Source organism: Pelophylax lessonae (assembly GCF_965119305.1).
Source record: "Pelophylax lessonae genome assembly, chromosome: 1".
Classification (NCBI taxonomy): Eukaryota; Metazoa; Chordata; class Amphibia; order Anura; family Ranidae; genus Pelophylax; species Pelophylax lessonae.
Genome location: NC_138768.1, coordinates 429479129 through 429506570, shown reverse-complemented (window position 1 = coordinate 429506570; position 27442 = coordinate 429479129). Strand labels below are relative to the sequence as shown.

At 45.8% G+C, this 27442-nt stretch overlaps 1 protein-coding gene across 1 annotated transcript in view; it reads left to right on the top strand.

Annotated features, from left to right (window-relative positions):
- Nucleotides 1–208: 208 nt before the first annotated feature.
- The window catches only part of TRMO (tRNA methyltransferase O), a 42246-nt gene continuing 15012 nt past the window's right edge, over nucleotides 209–27442 (top strand). The window contains exons 1-3 of the mRNA XM_082263502.1: nucleotides 209–418; nucleotides 14174–14348; nucleotides 19013–19170. Coding sequence (XP_082119628.1) covers nucleotides 349–418; nucleotides 14174–14348; nucleotides 19013–19170 — 403 coding nt within the window. The 5' untranslated portion in view covers nucleotides 209–348. The remainder of the gene's footprint in view (nucleotides 419–14173; nucleotides 14349–19012; nucleotides 19171–27442) is intronic.

Here is a 27442-nt window from a genome sequence, read left to right as displayed (position 1 = left end):
ATAATGGGGGCTGTATAGAGGAAAAGAGGACAGGCTGTGCTGTATTATAGGGTGCACTGATAGAGGAGAATAGACTATACTGTGTTCTTACTAGAAGTACTGACTGAGAAGAATATCATTTATTAGATATAAACACACTGCATTCGACTGGACACCTTATATAGTGGGTAACCATTTTGATATAGGAGGTGAATAGTATACGAGCTCAGTGTTTTGTATGCACTCTATTTGTGAAAGGGGCTTAGGTGACTTAAGCAATTCCCAGAGAAGCCTACACAGCTCTGCGATTAGAGCTTTAGCCTGTACAGGAGATACAACCAAGCTTCGTGCCGGTCGGAGGCAACATAAATGGACAAGAAATGTGAAAAGTGCCAAGAGAAGAGGGATACGGAGCCCACGATGTCTTCACTGGAGACAGGTAGGCACATGGGCAGCCATGTTTAAAGTGGAACTACACTGCATCTGAGCACTAACCAAAAATGCTATTTAATTTGGTTTTATCATTCAAAGCAAACTCCCCCATCCATCCATGTCTGTCTCCATGCTTTTTTTTTTTTTTTTTGTGAGAAATCACTTTGAAAAACATCCCCTAGCATTTCTGGCCGTGGTCATCTTGAGTAAGGGCAGATGATTCATGTAGAATTTATTTCCTGGAATCCATCTGCCCTGAGCTATAGCATGCAGGTGTTCTGTCAGAATACCGCTACCCATCAGAAAATGTAACAGAAGTGACGTTCTGAGCAACAATTGCTTACTGCGCATGCGCGATGCGTTCCAACATGGCCGCTATGTATCTTCTTACACCCATGCAAGTCTTGAATTTTACATTTATTTTAGCAGTAAACTCAGCTTATAGACTGAATCAGAGTATTTTATTTGTAATTTTATTGTATTATAGTAACTATAGTGAGAAACCTGCAAGCAGAAGGTGGTGACGGCCATCTTGGTACACCCCGCACTGCTCAGCGACAAACTGATTATATAGTGAAACAGACTATTTCATTCGGTTGCAGTGAAGTAGTCTATTTCAGTATTTAAGGTGATTTTACTGCTAAAATAAGTGTGAAAATTAACCTTTGCCTGGGTGTAAGAAAATGTCCGCTGCTGCCTTCATGTTCTGTCACATTAGGAAACCTATTGAAACGCATAGCGGCCATGTTGGAACGCATAGAGCGTGCGCAATAAGCAATTGTGTTCGCAACTTCACTTCCATTGCATTTTCTGATGGGTAGCGCTATTCTGATAGAACACAGGCAGAAGGGGGTGCTTAGCTGAGAAAACCCATCCTTCTCTTCTGAAGACTCCTGGGATGTATAGCATCATTTGCCTAAGCCTGGAATGCAGGAAGTAACTGCAGAAATGGAAAAAAAAAGTTTAAAACAAGTAAATATAGAGATTATTCTTCCACTCTACAAAACTCTGGTCCGGCCACATCTGGAGTATGCTGTCCAGTTCTGGGCACCGGTCCTCAGGAAGGATGTGCTGGAACTGGAGAAAGTCCAGAGAAGGGCAACAAAAATAATTAGGGGAATGGAGGACATCAGCTATGAGGAAAGACTACAAGCACTGAACCTATTCTCTCTGGAGAAGAGACGATTGAGGGGGGATATGATATCAATGTACAAATACTGTACTGGCGACCCTAGCATAAGGAACAAACTATTCAGAGTAAGGGAATACAATAAGACACGTGGCCACTCACTAAAACTTGAGGAAAGGCGGTTTAACCTTAAAGTGCGTAAGGGGTTCTTCACTGTAAGAGGGGTAAGGATGTGGAATTCTCTTCCGCAAGCAGTCGTATCAGCGGGGAGCCTTGATAGTTTCAAAAAACTATTGGATGGACACCTTAAAGACCACAACATACAGGGGTATACAATGTACGGTTAAAAGCAAACACACACACACACATCATAGGTTGAACTGGATGGACTTGTGTCTTTTTTCAGCCTCACTAACTATGTAACTATGTAACTAAATATACTTTTTTTAAATCAAGAAACATTTTTATTGAAGAGAGAGTAAACCGATATCCACATTAGATACATATTATCATAAGAACAATCTTATACAGTGCTATGCACTAGAGCAGCAAATATAAACTCATCAGGCACATATTTGCATGATCACCATACTGATGTTTCCTTAGTGCAGGACTTGACACATTTGTTTGAAATCTAGGAACCAGCTAAAAAAGTTTGGAGCCAGTTTTTTTCGCGCATGCAGAATGGCCGGCTTCTGTCGGACCAGCTGCTATACACACGGGCCAAATGGCGGCCAGTTTTTATTGAACCGGCTGATGTTGCCCGGTGTAACGTTAAAAAACCATACCCCGTGAAGGAAACCATACCCCCTCGTCACTTCCGGTCTGAAACAGCAGAGCAGCGCAGCAGAGCGCATGCTCAGAGCCCCGGAGACGTAATTGAACAAGAAAGAAGTTCACAAGTGCGCATGCTCGGAGGGTATGATATGTTAACGGCACTAATACTTGCGGCGGTAACATTAAAACAGTTCTGCTGCAACATCAATCATCTCCTCTCCCTGTCACTTCCCTGATCTCCCCTAATAAATATAAAAGCGGCGGCGGGTGTATGAAATGTAAGTGACGGCGATCTGTGCTCCGTGATCCGCTTTTATATTTATTAACCGAGATCAGGGAAGTGACAGGGGAAGAAGCGGACATGAGGCATGATGCAGAGGAGCTGTTATAATGTAACCGCCGCAAGTTAAACTACCGTGAGAAATCCATACCCTCCGGAAGTGACGAGGGTATGGTTTTCTCACGGGTATGGTTTTTTCACGGAACACCGGCATTCGATCCATGTGTACTTGTGTGCACTTCAGTGATTTGAAGTGGTCATGGTGGTAGGAGTCAGAAACACTGCACATGCTGGGATATTTACAGTTATATGCTGGGGGCTAGTTGCACCCCTAGCACATGTGACGTAATGCTGGTGGGTACTGCTGTGGGTACTGCTGCCTGGTACTGTTGGCGGGAAATGCTGGCCGAGATCATTGAACAGCGCTGGAGGAAGCATACAGAGCTGATGCTTCCTGTAGCTCTCCTGTCACAGGCGGAGTGCATTTGATATCACTCAGCCTGTGACAGGACGGAGCCGGAACTACACAAGAAGCATCTGCTCCGTTCTGTCACAGCTGACAGACACCACTCTTTTGCCTGACATCCCCAGTCTCCTGGGAGATGTGGGAGTCTGCCGCATGCGGGTGTCAGGGAGCCGCAGCCCGCATGCCGGAGACTCCCGCACCTCACAGGAGACCTGGGATCAAGACCCCTTCGGCAGTGTAACCCAGGCTGCTAATTCTAGTCGCCAATGCGACCTGGCACCCGGGGTTTGTCAAGCCCTGCCTTAGTGGATAGAACACATATAGATCTCCTTAACAACAATACAGTATATCATAAAACAATTCCTGAGACAGGTGGCCTTGGGTACTGGGCAGAGATGAGGTCAGGCGTGTTCGAGTTCATACGTGCCCAATCCCGGTCAGGAAGCCGACACTGCACTCCTCTAATCACAGGCAATGAGACATTTCCTGATCCGCAGCTGCACAGATCGGGAAATGTCTCACTGCCTGTGATTAATGGAGTGCAGTGACGACTTCCTGGGGGGATCGGGCACGTATGAACTCGAACACGCCTGACCTCATCTCTTGTACTGGGTTGGGTATATAAGGTAATGTTCCCAGTAGGGCTGGGCGATAAAACGATAACGATATGTATCGCGATAGACACGTGATCGATATCAATAAAAAAATTGTTCGATAAAACGTTCGATATTTTTCCTTAAGCAGTCTCACTCATAGCGCTGCAAGTCGGCTTCTATTCCTCCTGCTTTTTCTCTTTTTTACAGTTGGAAGTTGCCGCCTACTTGCTCGGAGGCTATGATTGGATAGCGGTTAGGTACTGATTGATTTTCATTGGGACTTTGGATGACGTCACGCTTTGACGAAACCGGTAGGGGACCGGTGATCGTCCGCCCTGTGTATACCCTGTAGTGTCCTCCTGTTTTACATCGCAGGAGACCGGGCTGCAGCTGCCGCACCATCCATTCAGAGATCCCCGCAGGATTTTACCAGGATGTGGAGGTCACATCTTTTCAACTTATCACCTGAGCTTCTTATTGGACTTTTTCCTCTCCACGGACTCTCCTTCTACTGTTTTTTCAGTACACTCTGATACATTGTGGAAATTCATCTATATATATATATATATCAGTGATTGCCTGTTTTTGTGTTTTCCATCAAGCGCTGCATACTTCTGTTTTCATTTTTTCTTCTTCGTCGGAAGCAAACAGAGGACGCAAAGCAAGTATGGTTGTGTTGACATTTTATTGTCTTAAGAACTGAGGGGATTATGATCAGAGGAAGGTTAAGTTTAAAATAAAAATGTTTAAATGTAACATTTTTCTCCTGGTCCTTATTTTAAATGGGTAATAAAAAATATCAATATTTATCGATATCGACCGATATGAAACACTGATATCGTGATACAGTTTTCAGCCATATCGCCCAGCCCTAGTTCCCAGCCCATAAGGCTCCATTCACACCAATGTGTTTTTTCATGCTTTTTGCAGAAATGCAGGACAATTTTTTAACATGGGTTCCTATGGAACACATTCACATCAATGCATTTTTGTGCCTCTGCGTTTTTGGAAAGGGTCAGGGAATTTTTTTGAATGCAAAACTATGCTTTTTTTGGTTCAATAGAGAAGCTGCAGAAAAGCATGTATTGCATTTTTACATGCGATTTTGCTGCGATTTACGTTTTTGCGTTTTTAAATCTTCCCAACAACAAATTTTCCCAAAAAATTTAACTCGGAACGCAAATCACGGCAAAATCGTCAAAAAACGTGGAAAGCACTGCAAAAAGCACTACAGAAATGCTCAAAAGCAACATGCATAGGTGTGAATCGAGCTTTATGCTCATCATTTCCTTTAAGTGCCTTAGTAATTCTAACCCTGTAGTCCCTCCATGATCAGTTGTTGTGGTGAAAGACCTAGTGAATCTAACCATGACTGCCACATGTTAAAAAATTTACGAGGTACATTTCTATGCTGATAGGTGAAGTTTTCCCTAATTAACCACTTCTATACCGGGCCAATTATAGCACACCACTCCTACATGAAAAAAATCATTATTTTTTTGCTACAAAACTACTCAGAACCCCCAAACATTATATATGTTTTTTTAGCAGAGACCCTAGGGAATAAAATGACGGTCATTGCAACTTTTTATGTCACAAAGTATTTGCGCAGCAATTTTCAAACGCGTTTTTTTGGGGGGAAAAAAACGATTTGATAAATTAAAAAAAAAAAAGACAACACTAAAGTTAGCCCAATTTTTTTGTATATCGTGAAAGATAATGTTACGCCGAGTAAATAGATACTGAACCTGTCACGCTCGTGGAATGGCACCAAACTTCGTTACTTAAAAAATCTCCATAGGACACGCTTTAAATATTTTTACAGGTTACCTGTTTAGAGTTACAAATAATTATTTCTCTCGCTCTAACATTCGTGGCAATAGCTTACATGTGTGGATTGAATACCATTTACATATGTGGGCACGACGTACGTGTGCGTTCACTTCTGCATGCGAGCGCGGGGGCACTTACATTTTTTATTTATTTATTTTTTATTTTTTTACATTTTCTTTTAGGCCCCATGCACACGGGACGTTTTTAACGCCGCTGTAAGCAGCGTCAGGCGTTTTCTTTTTGCAGCCTAAAAACGCCCCTCCATGTTATTCTATGGCCTCATGCACACTCAGACGTTTTTGAGCTGTAAGTGGCTTAGGCGTTTTTAGGCTGCAACAAGAACCCACCACCTGCGCGTTCTGAGGACCAGCGTTACAGCGTTAAAAACGCCTGACGCTGCTAAAAGCTGAATAACTTTGCTATAACGTTGCTTAACGTGCGTTAAGCCACGTTATACATTTTTTTTTCTTCCATTCAAAATCAATGGTTCCCTATGGGAGCCTATTGATTTGAATGGAGGTCGCACCGCAACACCGCAAGTCGGATCCGACTTGCGGGGTGACTTGCGCTGTGGGAATCTTGAGGGGGAACTCCACGCCAAAATGGGAAAAAAACGGCGTGGGGTCCCCCCCCAAGGTTCCAAACCAGGCCCTTCGGGTCTGTTATGGAATTTGAGGGTAGCCCCATGCCGAAAAAACGGCGTGGGGTCCCCCCCAAAATCCATACCAGACCCTTATCCGAGCATGCAGCCCGGCAGGCCAGGAGAGGGGAGGGGACGAGCGAGCGGCCCCACCCCCCCTGGACCACACCAGGCCACATGCCCTCAACATGTGGGGGGTGTTGGTGCTTTGGGGCAGGGGGAGCTCTGCACCCCCCACCTCAAAGCACCTTGCCCCCATGTTGATGAGGACAAGGGCCTCATCCCCACAACCCTGGCCGGTGGTTGTGGGGGTCTGCGGGCAGGGGGCTCATCGGAATCTGGAAGCCCCCTTTAACAAGGGGGCACCCCAGATCCCGGACCCCCTCCCTATGTGAATGGGTATGGGGTACACTGTACCCCTACTCATTCACCACATAAAAGGCAGTGTATGGAAATAACGACAAGAGACGTTTTGGAAAATTTATTAAAAATCTTCATCCGACTCTTCTTGTCTTCTCCTCTCCGGGGTCTTCTCCGGGGTCTTCTGCTCTTTTGCTGTCCGCCCTTCTTGTCTTCTCCTCTCCGGGGTCTTCTGCTCTTTTGCTGTCCGCCCTTCTTGTCTTCTCCTCTCCGGGGTCTTCTGCTCTTTTGCTGTCCCCCTCTTCTTGTGTTCTTCTCTCCGGGGTCTTCTGCTGTCCCCTCTTCTGCTGTCCTCTCTTCTTTTCTTCTCCTCTCCGGTCTTCTGCTCTTTTGCTGTCGGCTGTCTTCTTCCTCCGGTCCTCCTCCGACGACGTCTCCGCTGATTATGCCTATCTCCGGTCTCTTCAGCTTATTATATAGCCATTAGGGGCGTGGCCCCGATGACGTCATCTGGAGACCCCGCCCCCTCATGTCACATATGACGTCATCTGTGACATGAGGGGCGGGGTCTCCAGATGACGTCATCGGGGCCACGCCCCTAATGGCTATATAATAAGCTGAAGAGACCGGAGATAGGCATAATCAGCGGAGACGTCGTCGGAGGAGGACCGGAGGAAGAAGACAGCCGACAGCCGACAGCAAAAGAGCAGAAGACCGGAGAGGAGAAGAAAAGAAGAGAGGACAGCAGAAGAGGGGACAGCAGAAGACCCTGGAGAGAAGGACACAAGAAGAGGGGGACAGCAAAAGAGCAGAAGACCCCAGAGAGGAGAAGACAAGAAGGGCGGACAGCAAAAGAGCAGAAGACCCCGGAGAGGAGAAGACAAGAAGAGTCGGATGAAGATTTTTAATAAATTTTCCAAAACGTCTCTTGTCGTTATTTCCATACACTGCCTTTTATGGGGTGAATGGGTAGGGGTACAGTGTACCCCATACCCATTCACATAGGGAGGGGGTCCGGGATCTGGGGTGCCCCCTTGTTAAAGGGGGCTTCCAGATTCCGATGAGCCCCCTGCCCGCAGACCCCCACAACCACCGGCCAGGGTTGTGGGGATGAGGCCCTTGTCCTCATCAACATGGGGGCAAGGTGCTTTGAGGTGGGGGGTGCAGAGCTCCCCCTGCCCCAAAGCACCAACACCCCCCCCATGTTGAGGGCATGTGGCCTGGTGTGGTCCAGGGGGGGTGGGCCCGCTCGCTCGTCCCCTCCCCTTTCCTGGCCTGCCGGGCTGCATGCTCGGATAAGGGTCTGGTATGGATTTTGGGGGGGACCCCACGCCGTTTTTTCGGCATGGGGTTACCCTCAAATTCCATAACAGACCCGAAGGGCCTGGTTTGGAACCCTGGGGGGGACCCCCACGCCGTTTTTTTCCCATTTTGGCGTGGAGTTCCCCCTCAAGATTCTCACAGCGCAAGTCGCCCCGCAAGTCGGATCCGACTTGCGGTGTTGCGGTGCGACCTCCATTCAAATCAATAGGCTCCCATAGGGAACCATTGATTTTGAATGGAAGAAAAAAAAAAACGCTGCTAAAAGCAACGTGGCAAAACGTGCAATAACGCCAATGGAAAAAGCTACTGAAAGCACGTTTTTACAGCTGCTTTTTCCGGCGTCAGAACTAACTTTGACGTACGTTTTTTCTAACGCCCCGTGTGCATGGGGCCTTAAAAAAAAATTTTTTTGATCACTTTTATTGCCATGTTCACATTCCTTATAATAGGAGTAGTGCAAGACAGGTCCTCTTTATTGAGAGATCTGGGGTCAGTAAGACCCCAGATCTCTCCTCCAGGCTGGAATGCCTAAAATAAAAAAAAAAAAAAATAAAAAAAAAAGATTTTGGTTTTCCAGTCTAGATCATGGCAGTATTTACAACTGCCATGCCAGACGTGACGTCAAAACGCAGTGCCCAGGCCTCCGAGAGTCATAGAGACTGCCGGGAGGGTCCTTCTCTGTCTCGCTGATCGCACGGGCGAGTTGGTAGAAGCATCGGGGGGGGGGGGGGGGGGGGAATGGAACACACGTTGAATTGCCGGCTGAAAGAAATGATATCTGAATGATAGCTGCAGACATCATTCAGATATCCCCACTCAAAGCTCAGGCCGTCATATGGTATGGAAGTGGTTAACATATTTACTTGGTCTAATTTCCTATCTATTAGCTAATGCTTGCAGCATGAGGTATACAAATAGTCAATAGTTGATTAAGGCCTCTTTCACACATACGGTCCGTTCAGTTCATCAGTTCAGGTAGGTCAAAATGTATCCGTTTTTCATCCGTTTTTCGTCAGTTGTTATCTGTTTTTCATCAGTTTTTCGTCCGATCCGTTTTTTTTTGACGGATGAAAAATAGGGCATTCATCCGTTCAAAAAAACGGACATTGAAGGAAGCCGATGAAAACGGATGTTAACTGATGATCATCCGTTGTCATCCGTTTTTACATAGAGATACATTGATGTCCGTTTTTCATCCGTCAATGGATGGATGAAAAACTGACAAACGGACCGTATGTGTGAAAGGGGCCTAAGTGAGTGAAGTTCCACTTTAATGTGGGCAAATGGAACACACGTTTAAAGCAGATATAAGGCAACAAAAGAAAATGGGTTTATTCCATATTTTATAGATCATAACCTCTTTCTGGGAGAGAACTCTGAGGTACACAAATCCTGTAAAAATGAATGTGAGCTAGGTCTGTATGTAAAATAAAGGCACAAAGCGTAAAGTAGACCCTTAAAAAAAAAAAAAACACAAAAAAAAATTCCCAAATGTGCATCTTAGGGATTTTCTTTTTATCTGTTTGCAGTTCCAGCCTAAATGTTTTCTATGGTTTTGGACATAATGGGGAAACATCAGCGCTTCTTTCAGGTTTTTATTGTGGTCTGTGTTGTGACTAGGGATCAGCATAGGGATGTTTGTTTCTTAGTCCGAACCCATTTGAACGAGCCCACCAGGAAGCTGTCACTATCCTGGGCTAATCCTCTGCTGCTAGGGCATTTTTCCACGCTGTAGCTGCAAGCAGGACTGTTGATAAGGCAGTATAGCCAGCCCTTCTGTATGGGGCTTGGGCTCCATCAGTTCAGCAGTGTGGCTTGAGCACCTAACAAGCAGGATGGCCAGCTATACTACCACCAGCAGCCCTGTTTGTGCACCTGATCGGCGGGGGCAATCTGTGAAACCGATCCCCTTGTGGCTACCCTTGAAGCACAGGTGGCTTCTTCTCCTCTCCCTCCTGCTGACTTTCAGCTGATGCAGGGGGATCAGCCTCACTGCTCTATTCACCTCCCTTCCCATTGCTTTGAACGCCTTGTTGGCCCCTTTCTGCAGTGCTACCAGCTTCTTCTCTTCTCTCTCCCACTGGCTGCAGCGGGGCACAGAAAGATTGAGTCATATTTACCGGCATTTTCCTTTCCTGAATGAAAACAGTGAGTAATCATTACTAATCTCTTCCTGTGTTCATTCATAACTGAAGCATAGCAAACAGGATTTTCAGTTTATGAATGAACTGGGAGCTTCTATACAGAGCGCTTCATTTATTCAGCGTAGCTGAGGCTGTGGAGAAAAGGATTAAGACATTTGTGTCCTCAGTCCCTTTTTATGTCACAAAAGTGAGACATCAGGGGTCTATTTAGACCCCTGATATTTCACCAAAGTCCCCCAACAGGGCTGTTATCAAAATGTAGGGTTCGTTCATGTGTGCTTTTCCCCCCTGAAGTGTGATCTGCTTACAGATCGCTCTTCAAAGAGCATTTGACAGGCAATTAGGAGGTTTTGTATCTCCTTCTCACAGCCTGTTTACTCTTCAACCCCACATTAGCATGTCTTACAATGCATGTGGTTGCAGGGCACTTGCAGAGCAGCATTATTCACTTGAATGGGTCACATTTTAACAGGGGTTTCAATCCTGCCACGGCTGTAGCATGTTTTCAACCCCAGCTGCTGCCACTGCAGCTAAAGGGGATAGTGGTTGGGATTGTTAAAGGAGCAGCTTAACTGTGGGATTTTACTGCCCCCCAACCTCACATATGAACAAGCCCTAAGGGCTCATTCACACAAGTACTCTGGCTGTCTGAAAGAGTGGTTTGTTCATGCTCCTTGAGCTGCCTTTTACTCTATGGGAACACAGAGACTGTACGAAGCCAGCTGCAGGTCCTAATTTGAAGGTGAATGGCCTTGAATGCACACTGTCTATGTTCAGGGCTGTACACCTGCACCCACACACCTGGCAACAGTGCTGTATTTTGGCATAGGCTGACAAACAAAAACCCCCATCCGTCCTCTGAGTCCCGCCTCCTGTGTCTGCCTCCCACGGCCACCTCCCACACACATACAGTCCCCGGCGGCTTGCTATACAGTGTCACTTATCGGCATTCGGCAGTGAGTAGGGGGCGTACTTTGCCAGGGAGGGAGGGACTGGCACCCCCATAGAGCGGCTGGTGACTGGCCAGACCGGCTGTACGTAATTAAATGGGTGGGGGCAGAGCTTAATGCTCCGCCTACTCTTCTCCACGCGGCATCCTTACACACTTAACTTCTCGCCAGGGCGGGGTCTGTCTGTGTCAAGGAGGAGGAGGAGAGAGAGGAGGACAAAGGAACCCCTAGGCCAGGACAGCAGGTAAGAAACACAATTTTAGGCTACCGTTACTATTACTCTCTTCAATACTACAGTATTCAGTGCTAAATATATGCACTGTTACTGTAATATGGACACTGGCAGGGAAGGGGTTAACCCAGGGGTGATCAAAGGGTTAACTGTGAGCCTAGAGTAGCTTTTCTAACTGTATGGGGGAGGGACTTGTGAAATGACCATAGAGACCTGTGATCCTAAATAGGAGGATCACAGGCGCTCTGTGATCATTTCAGAAAGAACAGCAGACTGTCATTCTCTCTCAGCGGGGAGCGATCGTGGGTGCCCGGCGGCAATTGTGGCCGCCAGCCCCGTGGATCGGCATCCCTGCTGCCTAGTGGGGGCCCCCGGGAGCGCTCCTGCGAACCGGCGTACCCATACAAAACAACAAAATATACAAGTAGGCACTTTGTACCCACTTTTAATGAACAGAGAGGAAAAGGTGGAGCCTAAAGAGAAAGGTGTGGTTTACAGATGACAGGGTGGGTCTGAAACAGGAAGGGGTGTGGAATTGACAGGAAGGGGTGGGCCGTAGTTAAATTAGGGGGTGCACGAGTTTAGAACAGCCTAGGGCAGCACAAAACCTAAAGATACCACTGATTCAGACCACTGGGTTTAATTAAAAAAAAAAACTGTGTGTAACAGGCCCAATTTCACAGTTTTATTTAAATGCTGATAAGACTTGCATCAATAACTTTACAACAGAGAAAAGTAGAAATCTGCAATAAAGTTTGTTAAAATCCTTGCAATGTAAATATTTTTTTGAACATGATAATTTTGTCTCAGCAAAAGTGCACTTGTCCACCCTGCCTAGTCCCCCTGATCTAAACTAGCCAACCACCCCCCATGCTTATCTAGGTTTTGCAGCTGTGGCCCTCCAAGATAGTGTGAATTCTGCTGCCACAAGCCTCCTTGTTGTTGGCAGTGCTTGTGCCGTAGGCCCTCATGGATTTCCATGGCACAATCTGTAGAGACTAGAGACACTTGGCAGATGGCCCACTGTCCAGCAGTAAAAAAAACATAAGTGTGGGCTAGGCAGGGTAAAAATGTTCTCTTTGAATGTGCGCTTGTCCTTTTAAAACTGTAGTAGTGATTCTCTGCAGAAGTGCCCTAATGACACTTGCCTCTGATAGGCCTAGTGCCTGGAACTTCAGGCTGTCAGTGACCAAGGATTTAGGGTTGTGGTGACATGGTTGTCTGCATGCTCCAGCCTCTGACTGTTTATCAAGTTTTCTTCAGAAGAAGAGAATAATATCGTAGTAAACAAGTTGTGGTACATTCTAACCATATGTATTCCTTACTCCATCTGAACTAAAAAGAAAACCTCTCCTGCTTAAAGGTGAGGGATACTGGGCCATGTAAGAAAGAATGAAGAGAATGTGCCCTGGCAATGTAATGAAGAACTGGAGTGGCAGCATACTTAAATATTTAGCTCCTTTCACATGGGTGCCCTCTGTTCCATCTCACCTGGGAATCCTTGACTTTCCCGGTATGTCAGATCAAAACAGAAATGGATGTCACAAATGTGACATCTGTGTTCATTCTGATTTTATCATGGAGGAAAAAGAGAACACAAAGGGGGCTAAATACCTAACCACATCTGATCAGATCAAAAAAGCGGGCCTGGATGCAACTGTATTGCACTTGGTCTAATCAGCCTAAATGGACCTGGATGAGGGTGGATATTTATTTTATTTTATTTCAGGTACTTGTATAGCGCTGTCAATTTACGCAGCGCTTTGCATATACATTGTACATTCACATCAGTCCCTACCCTCAAGGAGCTTACAATCTAAGGTCCCTAACTCACATACATACACAATAGGGCCAATTTTTTTTTTTTTTTTTATACAGGATCCAATTAACCTACCAGCATGTCTTTGGAGTGTGGGAGGAAACCCATGCAGGCACAGGGAGAACATGCAAACTCCAGGCAGGTAGTGTCGTGGATATAGGTAGATGCACACACAGTTTACTTGCATCTGGCTGCCCATAGGGATAAATCGCAGTCCATTTTTGATCCAACATTTATCAGTGATCATTTCTTGAAAATATGTATTTAGACAAATAGTTCACTTTTGTATAAGGGAGTGACAGAGTCTCATATCAAGGAAGTGATGCCCCTCTTTTTTTTCAGCATTGACCTGAAGAGGGCAGAACTTTTGGTGTAATGTAATAAATGTGTGCAGGCTTATGGTGCTCAAGCTTATTTTTAAAGCCAAGTTGAACTTGCAGAAATAGATATGCAACCAGACAGACATTGTACGCCATACAATCTCAGTTTTCATAATCTTACCTCCATGTTGCTGTTGTAGCAGCTGTGCAGGTTGTCTAAATATGATTGTGCAGTCCAGTAAGCACCCGAGTTAGATCTTGTGTATTTAGTAATTGGCACTCCGTAGCAGAGCTGATCAAATGTGCCTCCTTTTTTCCTCGTCAAAACAAGTCTCTATGAGAGGTGTGGCTGTTACTCAGCTATAGCAGCACAGAGCACTGCAATGTGAGGGCAGGAAACAAGATTTCCACTTAGGCCCCTTTCATACAGGAGCTCTGTTTGTCTGTCTTTCATCCATCCGTTGACGGATGAAAAACCTACATCAATGCATCTCTATGGAGACATTTTGAAATCAGTTTACATCTGCTTCTGTCAAAATCCATTTTTTTTAAACTCATCAAAGCCCTATTTTTGTTCCATTGAAAAAAAATGGAATGGACGAAAAACTGATTTAAACCGACAAACGGTCAATTTTTGCTATTTCCAAGTTGTAATTGGTCATCAATTCTAACAGGACTACAGAGGAGTAAAAATAAATGTTAAATTATTTATAAACCCTTTTGCAAAGTTCTTTACAAATTATAGTATTTGAAGTTTTGAAGAGATTGATAGAGTAGTTCTATGTTATGATCTACTGTCACAAATTCATAAAATAATTAAATGCCATTTCATTTTCTTTTCTAGGAATCAAAATAAATGCTTTTTTTTCTTTTCTGAAAAAATATTTTAACAGGTCATCTGTTGACTAAACCAATTGGATACATTGAATCCTGCTTCGCTGAAAAAAATGGCACACCAAGGCAACCTTCTGTTTGCAGTTTGTCTCGTGGATGCTTAAAGATAAGCAAGAGTGTCTTCAATAATCCTGAGCATTCTGTGATTGATCTACAACAGTTTTCTCATGTGTGGTAAGTTGTTAGAATTAGAGTCTTGTCTAGAAAAGGTTTTACTTTGTTTGTGGCAATATTTGTGTTACATATTTAAAAGTTTAATAAATATTCTGGTCTGTAGGCCTCATTCACATAGAGTGTACTAAAGCTTATGCCTGTGAAGGGCCGGATTTACCCACACGGGAATGCACCAGTGTTCAGTGCATCCCTGTCCAAGCAGCCCTATTGATGTCAGTGGGGACACAGCGGCTGCACAGACACAGCTGCTGCTCCCAATTGGACATGTGTGTTGATGCAAGTGCATGTCCCCAAATGCACACTGTATGAATTTGGGGACGTGCACCTGCACCTACAACAGTAACAAGGTGAGAGACTGCAGAAGGGGCTAGTTTGTGTCAAACATTTGTTATTATAGTCAGGAACTACATAGACACCAGGATGTACTTAACTGTGTCCTCTGAGCTGGTATCTCAGTCCAGGAAACAGATGCTGACTATTGATGTCGTTTGAACAAAGATGGCTGTTTTCTTCTAAAAAGGAAAGACACTAGAGGCATTGTCTGGAGGAGTACTATGATCCATAAGATGTAATAAATACCTGTAAGTCCCATATTTAAACATTACTGACATGCATGCTCTTAACATGATAACATTTTTCTGATGCTAGGTTCACTTTAAGTTTATTCCATGAGCACCAAAATAAGTGTTTGGTAGCCTGTCAGAATTTGTATTTGGCTCTTTCCAGTTTCCAGGTGGCAAATTGTTTAAGACCAACAGTACAATATATTTAAATATGAAATTCACCAAACAAAAAAGCTCTGCACCAAAGTGAAATCAGACTGTATTTTTATTTTATTTAACTGAAGCCATGACTCTAGTATTAGCGCCCCTGGGCTTACCCATACACAGGTATAGTTACTGGGACAATAAAGTGTGTATTTTTTAATTTTAAAAGGAAAGTTTGCACACCTTTTGAGCTACATTATGTGGCGCTGTTAGCGGAATTCCTAAAACAGACAATTTAGAAATCCACTATTCAGAAAAGTTCCAAAAGCAAAAAATTAAGTAAAGCATTAGTTAAAAATGAAGAAAAAGTCACACAAACAAGCCTTTACAAGTATTTTCTCACGTGGTACAGGCTCATTCCTATTGATAAATAAATATGTGCAAGTAATACAATTATTTGTTGTGTACTTGGATGCAAATTATGTATATGGATTATGCGTTTATAAAAAATGCCTGACTCTTTTCACACTAGCAGTCCCATCGGGTCCATCTGTCAGTTTTTCAGGCGGACAGGATCAGACCTTTCATTCTCCTCTATGGAGCAGCGGGTGTAAATGGACATTAGTCTGTTTACACCTGCTTACATCTGATCCGATAAAAACAGATGGATGGGGATCCGTTTCCTTCCGTCTAGCAGCTCAGATGGCAGTGGGGTGTAAACAGACATGCGGTCCATTTACATCCAACTACCCATGGAGGAGAGTGCATAAGCAGAGTGGACGCAGACCAGCCATCTGCCTGTTTAGCAGGGATCAGCGGACAGATTCCCTTCTGAGCAGGCGGACTCCTGTCTTAGTCCGTCCCATGAGGAAGAGGCCTTCTGCTTTGCAATGCAGGCTAGCACTGAAAGGCAATTATGTTGTGTACAGTACTATGCTTAACATATTGAAGTGCATTGCTTGCTGACCTGCATGTGCTGGGTCACTAAAGCAGTGAAAAGAAGCTTGAAGAATACATGAAGTCATAATAAACCTGATCAATTAACATTTATATGTAATCGCGGGTTGGCCCAAGCAATTAGGTGATAGTAAGGGAGAAGGATATGCCACACACCAAGGACAGCCATATACATGGATGAATGAAAAACAGCTTCAGCTAGTCTCCTCCCAGGCCACGCCATTCTGACATGTGTCCCCCACCCACAGGGCTTAAGTCTCGTACACACGATCAGAAAAGTATACAAAAAATACCGCTTTCAAATCGATTGTACGATAAAGCTGACCATACATGGATGGAAAATTCGGATGGTTCAGCCACGAGCAGCCACATTTCGATCCATGTGTTGCTGCCCCTGCTTGATAAAAGACTTCTATAGAACTTGATGTTGTAAAACTTTTGTCAACTACAACCACTGATCATTGTATTCTGGCAGAGGAGAGTCCATCTATGTCCAGCTTTAGTTTTGGGGTGTGGAAGAGTTAGAATGTCTTGCCAAGTTTTTGTTGCTGTCTGTGCTGGGTAGATTCCTACTCTGTGTTTTACAATGGTGCAGAATGTGATGGGAAATCCCAAAATTTACAGTTGCTAAGGTAACAGAAGGCGGGAGGAAATCTCCCAGTGGGGACATCTGTTTGATCAATTTGTAGAGATTTTCTCCAAATTTCTTTTGTGCCTTCTGTACAGAAAGTGAAAGGAAATCTCCCCAACACTGACAGCAAATAAAACATCTCCTCTCAAAAACAAATCTAAAAGTATTTTAATTATAATTTCTACAATGTCCGAATTGTGTGGATTACAGTCAGTTCCATAAATATTGGGACACAATTCGAATCTTTTTGGTTCTATACACCACCACAATGGATTTGAAACGAAACAAACAAGATATGCTTTAACTGCAGACTTTCAGCTTTAATTTGAGGATATTTACATCCAAATCAGGTGAAAGGTGTAGGAATTGCAACAGTTTGTATATTTGCCTCTCACTTTTTAAGGGACCAAAAGTAATGGGACAATTGGCTGCTCAGCTGTTCCATGGCCAGGTGTGTGTTATTCCCTCATCATCCCATTTACAAGGAGCACATAAAAGGTCCAGAGTTCATTTCAAGTGCATTTGGAATCTGTTGGTGTCAACTCTCAATATGAGATCCAAAGAGCTGTCACTATCAGTGAAGCAAGCCATCATTAGGCTGAAAAAACAAAACAAACCCATCAGAGAGTTAGCAAAAACATTAGGTGTGGCAAAATCAGCTGTTTGGAACATCCTTAAAAAGAAAGAACGCACCAGTGAGCTCAGCAACACCAAAAGACCCAGAAGACCACGGAAAACAACTGTGGTGGATGACCGAAGAATTCTTTCCCTGGTGAAGAAAACGCCCTTCACAACAATTGGCCAGATCAAGAACACTCTCCAGGAGGTAGGTGTGTGTGTGTCAAAGTCAACAATCAAGAGAAGACTTCACCAGAGTGAATACAGAGGGTTCACCACAAGATGTAAACCATTGGTGAGCCTCAAAAACAGGAAGGCCAGATTAGAGTTTGCCAAACAACATGTAAAAAAGCCTTCACAGTTCTGGAACAACATCCTATGGACAGATGAGACCAAGATCAACTTGTACCAGGGTGATGGGAAGAGAAGAGTATGGAGAAGGAAAGGAACTGCTCATGATCCAAAGCATACAACCTCATCAGTGAAGCATGGTGGTGGTAGTGTCATGGCGTGGGCATGTATGGCTGCCAATGGAACTGGTTCTCTTGTATTTATTGATGATGTGACTGCTGACAAAAGCAGCAGGATGAATTCTGGAGTGTTTCGGGCAATAATATCTGCTCATATTCAGCCAAATGCTTCAGAACGCATTGGACGGTGCTTCACAGTGCAGATGGACAATGACCCGAAGCATACTGCGAAAGCAGCCAAAGAGTTTTTTAAGGGAAAGAAGTGGAATGTTATGCAATGGCCAAGTCAATCACCTGACCTGAATCCGATTAAGCATGCATTTCACTTGCTGAAGACAAAACTGAAGGGAAAATACCCCAAGAACAAGCAGGAACTGAGGACAGTTGCAGTAGAGGCCTGGCAGAGCATCACCAGGGATGAAACCCAGCGTCTGATGTCGTCTATGCTTTCCAGACTTCAGGCTGTAATTGACTGCAAAGGATTTGCAACCAAGTATTAAAAAGTGAAATTTTGATTTATGATTGTTAATCTGTCCCATTACTTTTGGTACCTTTAAAAAGTGGGAGGCACATATACAAACTGTTGTAATTCCTACACCGTTCACCTGATTTGGATGTAAAATACCCTCAAATTAAAGCTGAAAGTCTGCAGTTAAAGCACATTGTGGTGGTGTATAGAGTCATAAAAATTAGAATTGTTTCTATGTCCCAATATTTATGGACCTGACTGTATGTCTGATGAGCTTTATTGGTAAGTAAACTGTGAAGCAAAAAGGGAATCTTGAGAGTCTGCTGGTTGTTGTCAGCAGCTGTTGTTTCAGCCTAAGTTAACATTTGTGCAATGCAGAAACCCACAGAGAAATTGCACGTGTTCCTGCAACACACAGGGCTTGCACATTCTGCAGGCACACGGCACTGCCATTAATTCTTGATGGCACTCCAATGAGCCTTTCTAACATGTGAGCCAAAACGGGTGGTAACACAGTACCATACAGTCATGCAATTCCTTTGTGCAATTTATGTGCGTAGGTAAGCCCATTGAAATGAATAGGCTGCCCTAAATGCAACGCACAAAATCATGCAAAAAGGTGTGCACACCATTGTACCTGCACAGGCGTGAAAAAAGCCTCAGGGTTTACTTTGCTTGGTATGATGCAAAAATAAATGAGTATTTACATTGTACAGTGGAAGGAGATAAAATATACAAAACTTTCTGATTTATTTGTGATTTTCCTTATGTTGCTCTACATGTTATGTTTCATACTATCATTTAATTTGCAGGATTTTATTTATTTTCCACAAAAATGGACGTTTGAGTTGCAAAGCAAAAGTTCAACCACCAAGACTAAATGGAGCAAAAACTGGGGTGTTCTCTACAAGAAGTCCTCATAGACCTAATGCAATTGGACTGACTCTTGCCAAACTAGATAAAGTAGAAGGTAATGTAAATGTAGTTAAATAGGCAGCATACTAATCCATTCTATTCATTTAAAGAACCTCTTGAAATGCAGATACTCCCAGACTTGCAGTGTCGGAAAGTTCATGGTTAATTGGACAATCAAAGGCTCACTTATCTTTATTGTCAATCTTTTGGATTATTTAGGTATTGTAAACCTTCTAACTAATGAATAACAGGTAGGCCTGCTTAAGCATAAATTAGTTGTAGGAGGTTCTATTTGATATAAGAAAATGGAATGTCATGGTAAGCATCATATGGCTGTCATCACTCTAGACCACTGGTGCCCAACCTACAGCCGAGGGTCACAGTGTGGCTCTTTGGTACTTACTGAACAGCCTTCAGGCCCCAGTAGTGTACAGTTTTGTGTACACTAATAGCAAAAAGTTTATTTTAACCTGGTGATCCTGACAGTAATACACTTCCTGTCCGTTTTTACAGTGCTCATTCACTGCAATTTTGTATTGTCGTGTACAGGAAGGGTGTTAGGACTACAGCTACTACTACTACTACACCTCCATTTCCTCTCATGTCCATAATATAAGGGAGAGGTGGTCTGTAGTCAGCAGAGAGAACTTTGAACAATACTTACCAATAAGTATTTTTAGCTTTTGCTGCTAAACCAACCCTGACCCATCAAGGCATAGATGCCACTAGAACTCTGAAGATGCTGTGGTGTCTGGCTCCAGGCTGTCAGTAGCAGATCCTTTAAGTCCTTTGAGTTGCAAGGTGAGGCCTCCATGGATTGGCCTTATTTTTACAGCACATTCCACAGATGCTCGATTGGATTGAGATCTGAAGAATTTGAAGATCATTGGTTATGTTTTTCAAACCATTCATGAACCATTCATGAGTGGCTGAGGAGCTGGTGTGAGTGGCTGAGGAGCTGGTGTAGTAAGGAGGGTTTCGGGTTCCTGGAGAACTGGGCCGACTTCTCAGTCGGTCACCGGCTCTTTGGTAGGGACGGATTGCACCTAAATGGGGAGGGTGCAGCCGTACTGGGTGCGAGGATGGCCAAAGAGTTAGAGGGGCTTTTAAACTAGGGAATGGGGGGGAGGGTACAGATGTAGAATTACCCAGTGGAAAGCAAGTTTCAGAGGGCAGAAATGGGGGCATTAGCGATAGGGTGTGCGGAGCTCCTATACCCAGGGTGGGTACGGGGAAAAATCAAGAGAGCAGCCTAAAAACATCAAAAGAGGATAAATATAACCGATCAAAATTACGAGGTTTGTATACCAATGCCAGAAGCCTGGCCAACAAGATGGGAGAGCTGGAGCTGCTGATATTTGAGGAGGACTTAGATTTTGTGGGGATAACTGAGACTTGGTTTGACAGCTCTCATGACTGGATGGCGTCCATTCAGGGGTATTCCCTTTATCGCAGAGATAGAGAAAGTAAAAAAGGGGGAGGGGTATGTTTGTATATTAAGAACAGTATACAGGTAAATATGAGGGATGATATTAATAATGGAGCTATGGACGAGGCAGAATCCCTATGGGTAGAGCTTCAAAGGGAAGGCACAGCGGGGAAGGTAATATTGGGCGTATGCTATAGGCCCCCCAACCAGAGGGAGGAGGGTGAGGCGGACCTCATGTTACAGATAGGATTGGCAGCAAGGATGGGAAATGTCATTATAATGGGGGACTTTAATTATCCGGATATAGACTGGGCAGAAGGAACCGCACACTCAGCCAAGGCTCGGCAGTTCCTAAATGTTTTGCAGGACAATTTCATGGGTCAGATGGTGAATGCACCGACAAGAAACAATGCGGTACTTGACCTACTGATTACCAACAATACAGACCTGATCACGGATATAGAAATACGGGACAACTTAGGGAACAGTGACCATAGGTCAATTGGTTTCAGTATTAATTACAGTAATAGGAAACACAAGGGTAATATAAGGACGCTGAATTTCACAAGAGCCAATTTCCCTAAACTGCGCTCGCTGCTAGAAAATATCAAATGGGATAGAACCCTGGGAACAAAGAACACGGAGGAAAAATGGGAGTGCTTCAAGAGCATACTTAACAAGGGAGTGGGCCAGTGCATTCCACAGGGAAATAAATTTAAAAGAGCAAAACTAAACCCTGGGTGGCTAAACTCCAACATTAAAATGTATATTAGAGCTAAAGAAAAGGCCTTCAAAAAATACAAGACTGAGGGGTCATTGGCAGCATTTAAGCACTACAAAGAGTGTAATAAGAAATGTAAAGATGAAATCAGGGCGGCTAAAATAGAACACGAGAGACATATAGCGGAGGAGAGCAAAAAGAACCCCAAGAAGTTCTTTAAGTATATAAACAGTAAGAAAGCCAGGCCAGAGCACATTGGCCCCATAAAAGATGATAAAGGAAAAATGGCCACTGAGGACAGAGAAAAGGCGGAAGTGTTAAATAATTTCTTTTCTTCAGTCTTCACAAAGGAATCGGGGGGCTACACGAAACCCGCTTGTAAGGCCGAACTAAATAATACACCTCAGGAAGTGCCGCCATGGCTAACAGAGGATAGACTTAGAGCTAAACTAGAGAAACTTAACATAAATAAATCCCCGGGACCGGATGGCTTGCACCCGAGGGTTCTTAATGAGCTCAGCCAGGTGATTGCCAGACCATTATTCTTGATCTTTAAGGATAGTTTACAGACGGGTATGGTGCCAGCTGATTGGAAAAAAGCCAACGTGGTACCAATATTTAAAAAGGGGCCGAGATATATCCCGGGTAACTATAGGCCGGTCAGCCTAACATCAGTAGTCTGCAAAATTTTGGAGGGGATGATAAGGGACCACATACAAGACTTTAGTAATGAAAATGGTATTATAAGTAGAAATCAGCATGGATTCATGAAAAATCGTTCGTGCCAAACCAATCTGTTAACCTTCTACGATGAAGTGAGCTGCCACTTAGATAAAGGTAAGCCTGTGGATGTGGTGTATCTGGACTTCGCAAAGGCCTTTGACACCGTTCCTCACAAACGCTTACTGTACAAACTAAGGAAGGTAGGTATGGATCATAAGGTGAGTACCTGGATAGAGACCTGGCTCCAGGGGAGAGTACAGAGGGTGGTGATTAATGGGGAGTACTCGGATTGGGCGGGTGTGGAAAGTGGGGTCCCCCAGGGTTCTGTCCTGGGACCAATCCTGTTTAATTTATTCATAAATGATCTAGAGGAGGGGATATCTAGTACAATCTCAGTATTTGCAGATGATACTAAATTAGGCATGCCAATATCTTCTATGCAGGATGTGGAAATCTTGCAAGCAGACCTGAACAAAATAACGGGGTGGGCAACTACATGGCAGATGAGGTTTAATGTAGAAAAATGTAAAGTAATGCACTTGGGTGCCAGAAACCAGAAAGCAAGCTATTCACTAGGGGGTGAACCTCTGGGTGAGTCTAGGATGGAAAAGGACTTGGGGGTACTGGTAGACAACAGGCTTGGCAGTGGCATGCAATGCCAAGCCGCCGCAAGCAAAGCCAACAGAATACTGGGATGTATAAAAAAGGGGATTCACTCCAGAAATAAAGAGATTATTCTCCCGCTCTACAAGACTCTGGTCCGGCCACATCTGGAGTATGCTGTCCAGTTCTGGGCACCGGTCCGCAGGAAGGATGTGCTGGAACTGGAGAAAGTCCAGAGGAGGGCAACAAAAATAATTAGGGGAATGGAGGACATCGGCTATGAGGAAAGACTACAAGCACTGAACCTATTCTCTCTGGAGAAGAGACGATTGAGGGGGGATATGATATCAATGTACAAATACTGTACTGGCGACCCTAGCATAAGGAACAAACTATTCAGAGAAAGGGAATACAATAAGACACGTGGCCACTCACTAAAACTTGAGGAAAGGCGGTTTAACCTTAAAGTGCGTAAGGGGTTCTTCACTGTAAGAGCGGTAAGGATGTGGAATTCTCTTCCACAAGCAGTCGTATCAGCGGGGAGCATAGATAGTTTCAAAAAACTATTAGATGTACACCTTAAAGACCACAACATACAGGGGTACACAATGTACGGTTAAAAGCAAACACACACACGCATCATGGGTTGAACTGGATGGACTTGTGTCTTTTTTCAACCTCACTAACTATGTAACTATGTAACCATTTTTGCAGTCTGGCAGGGCACACTGTTCTGCTGAAAAAGGCCACTGCCATCAAGGAATACTGCTTCCATGAATAGGTGTACTTGGTCAGCAACAATATTTCAAATTTTTAGGTAAATGGTATATGTCAAGTAACCTCGTCATTAATGACAGGACCCAAGTTTTCCCACCAGAACATTGCCCAAAGCATTACACCGTCTCCACCAGCCTGCGTCTTCCCATATTGCATCCTGGTGCCATGTCTTCCCAAGGTAAGCAATGCACACGCACCAGGCCCTCCACATGGTGTAAAAGGAAATGTGATTCATTGGATCAGGCCACCGTCTTTTGTTGCTCTGTAGGTGCTTTTGGCTGTGGATACGGGTTGGCATAGGCACCCGGACTCGTCTGCGGATAGACCGCCCCATACTGTGAAGCCCATTTTTCTCTTACGTCCTCCGACAGTCCCTGCCCCCTTCCAGGTCCTCACCAATGGGTATTGACCTTTGCTCCGCAGGAGTAGCTAGGCAACAAGAATTGTTAATACAAAACCTTTTAGCATAGACACACCCCTAGGGGCTGTCCCCTCAGTCAATACCTCCCTGCACCAGCATTCCCAACTCAGTTTGATCTTGCCTAGCTTAGGAGTAGCTGGCTTTCCTGTGCTGGGGCTCAGTCTCAGCCTTCTACCCTTTATTTGATTTTATTTCAAGTATTTTTCTCTTTTCCTTGCTAGCAGTTATTTTGTCAGCTTTAGTTTAGGGATCTTCTGATGAAGAATCGTCATGCGGAGCTGGGTCTCGGACTGGCAGCCCTGGATCCCAGGGCTGAGAGCCAGATGGATCCCCAGCCTGCCATCGAGCGTTCAGCTTAGGTTTGCCCTGGCACATTGAACGACCCATCCCTGTTCGCTGCAGGGATGCTGCCTGTGAGGTGGCTACCTCACTGGACGCCATGACTGCGGTCCACAAGCGTCCTGGCTGCGGCACTCCCTGTCTGCCTTGATAGCGGTTTGTCGCTGGAGACGGCTCCCCACGCCATCTGGTACGGTAAGCACCTTCTGTGTGGGGACCTTTCTGTACGGGTGTCAGTATGTGGCTGTTTAGTACCCTTCATGTCTGTGTAACTGCGGGCTCCCTGTCAGATCCCTGTGTGGCTGCACTGCCTGTGGGCTGCGAGGGGGGGCCATCCTGCTCTGCTGTTTATTATGCTCTGGGTGCAGTTTTTGTGTGCAGACATGTGTGTGAGCGGCGGTCGCTGCGTTTTTTTCTTTGCCTAACTACTGTGACCGGCCCTGTCCCTATGCAGCGCCGTGTTTTGGCGCCATTCGCCGCCATTTTGGCGGGCGGTGCTCATCCATGCACATGGCGGCGCCATTTTATTGTAGCCTTCTCCCCCGGGCCGAGCGGCCATTTTGCTGGAGCCTTAAATTGGCTATATATCAGTCAGCCAGCATTGCATCACTTCCTCTTTCTCTGGGAACAGCGATCGGTGGCAGCAGTCTGGTGTGCTCTCTCCAGGTTTTTACCTTCTTGTCCTGTCATTCCTTGCTCAGTATTGTCTATCCCTGCGGGGTCAGTGCATACAGCAGTGTGCGGTGGGCTGCGCTCGCCGTGGTATTAAAGGGCCAGTACCTTTATTACTTTTCTGTACTGGGGCATGGATTCTCAGGATAGCAAGTTTCCCCCCACCCTGGTGGGGGACCAGGGGGCTGCTGCACCCCCCGAGGGGGCCGATCTGACCACTGTGGTGGCTTCCTTAGTGTCTCAGGTGCAGATGCTGTTGGCTGAACGATCCGCAAAAAGGGCCAGGTTATCCATTTCCTCTGATTCAGAGGGCGATGTGGCTGCTGTGGCTGGCGTACCCTTCTCGGGGTCCCGCTCATCTTTGGACCTTGTGGGGTCCGAGGGGGAGGCAGAGGTGGAGGGGGTTGATGTTTCTCCCCCTGACTCGCCTGAAGAGCTTGCACTCATGAACGAGCTAATTGCTTCCATAAAGGATACCTTGCACCTGGAGGATGAGCCTACTCCTCCTGCTAGGGTGTCTTCTTTTGGAACACAGAGGACTCGCAAATCGGAGCAGGTTTTTCCCTGCCCTGCTGAATTTCACCATACGGTTAATGAACAGTGGCGCAATTTAAAGAAGCCCTTTACTGTGCCAAATAAGTTTAAACTGCTTTATCCGTTTGCGCCTGCCACCGACGAGCGTTGGTGTGTGGCGCCTCCGGTGGATCACGAGGTGGCCGTGTTGAACAAAGCTACTGCGGTGCCTTCTGAGGATACCCCGGTTTTCCGGGACCCTACGGACAGAAGAATAGAGTCTCTTGCCCGTCATGCCTATATGGTGGCTGGTTCTATGCTGAAGCCTATTTTTGCTTCCATTATGGCGGCACAGGCTGTTGCTGATTGGACTAAGGTGCTCAGGCGCACCTTGGTGGCTGATTCAGCTTCACCTACCACGTTGGCTATAGTGGATCAGATCCATCAGGGTGTCATGTACTTGTGCGATGCGGACTTGAATTTAGCTCCCTTGGCTGCACGCCTGTCCAGCGTGGCTATACTGAATCGTAGTCTGATTTGGCTGAAGAATTGGTCGGTCGACCAATCTTCTCGCAAGACGCTGGCGGATTTTCCCTACGCGGGGTCTCGCCTTTTGGCGAGGCTTTGGATACCCTGATAAAAGGGGTTACGGGGGGCAAGAGTACTCTCCTGCCTCAGTCCTACAAGCATAAGTCCTTCCGTGGTAAACGTAATTCCTCGTCTAGGCCCTCTCAGGGGTCCTTTCGTGCCTTTCGGTCACAGTTCAAGGGCCAAGGCTCCCAGAAGAAGCCGTGGGCGGGGAAACAGAAGTCCGGCCAGTCCGGTTCCACTTCCCATACCACTTCGGCCTGAAGGGGCACCCTCACCCGTTTCTGGAGTGGGGGGGATGTCTGCTCGGTTTCCTACAACCTTGGCTGACCCGCATTCGGGACAGATGGGTTCAGGAAATCGTTCGATCTGGTTACAAGATCGAATTTCTCTCTCGGCCGGTGGGCAGATTTTTTCCCTCAAATCTTCAGCTGTCTCCGGAGCGCTTGCAGGATTTGCACCTGGCGGTGCGGGCCCAGGGGGTGGTGGTCCTTGTGCCTCATCGGGACAGATTTCGGGGGTTTTACTCCAATCTGTTCACTGTGCCCAGAAAGGAGGGCAAAGTGCGTCCGATTCTGGACTTGAAAGCTCTGAACCGCTTTGTACGGGTTCGCAAGTTTCGCATGGAATCTCCGCGCTGAGTGGTGGCTGCCCTGAGTCCGGGGGAATTCATGGCCTCCATCGATCTGAAGGATGCGTTCCTACACATCCCCATTTTCGAGGGTCACCAGAGGTACCTTCGATTCGCCATTGCGGAGGATCACTACCAATTCGTGGCGTTACCTTTCGGTCTCGCTTCGGCTCTGCGGGTTTTTACCAAAGTGCTGGCGCCGGTTCTGGCCCTGTTGCGAGCACAGGGCATTGCTGTCTTGGGGTATCTGGACGATATCCTGATAAGGTCAAACGCCAGTCAGAGCCTGGTGACCGACCTGTCCACCACAATGCGGACACTGCAGGAGTTCGGTTGGACTATAAACATTCCGAAGTCGACTCTGTGTCCTTCCGTTCGTCTTCCCTACCTGGGAATGATTCTGGACTCTGTCCAAGCGAAGGTCTTCCTGCCGGAGGACAAGCTTCAGACTCTTCAGGACGAGGTCGGTCCCTCAGGGACAACCGGAGCTCGTCTCTCCGGACATGCATGAGATGTCTAGGTTTAATGGTCTCGTCTTTTGAGGCGATCCCCTTTGCCCAGTTTCACACGCGGAGTCTCCAAGCGGAGATTCTGACCGAGTGGGACGGGCGGCCGCAATCCCTGGATCTGCGGATCTCGTTGAGCCACAGCACCAGAAGGGATATTCTGTGGTGGCTCCAGTCCCTGGCGGTGTCGGGGGGCAAGTCTTTTCGTCCATTATCGTGGACGGTGCTCACCACGGATGCCAGCCTGTCGGGCTGGGGTGGTGTTCTGGGCGTTCTGTCCGCCCAGGGAACTTGGTCGGAGGAGGAGTCCTCCCTTCCGATCAACATTCTGGAACTGAGGGCGATAAAGCTTTGCCTTCTGAGATTGACGGACCGGCTTCGGGGCCGTCCAGTTTGGGTTCAGA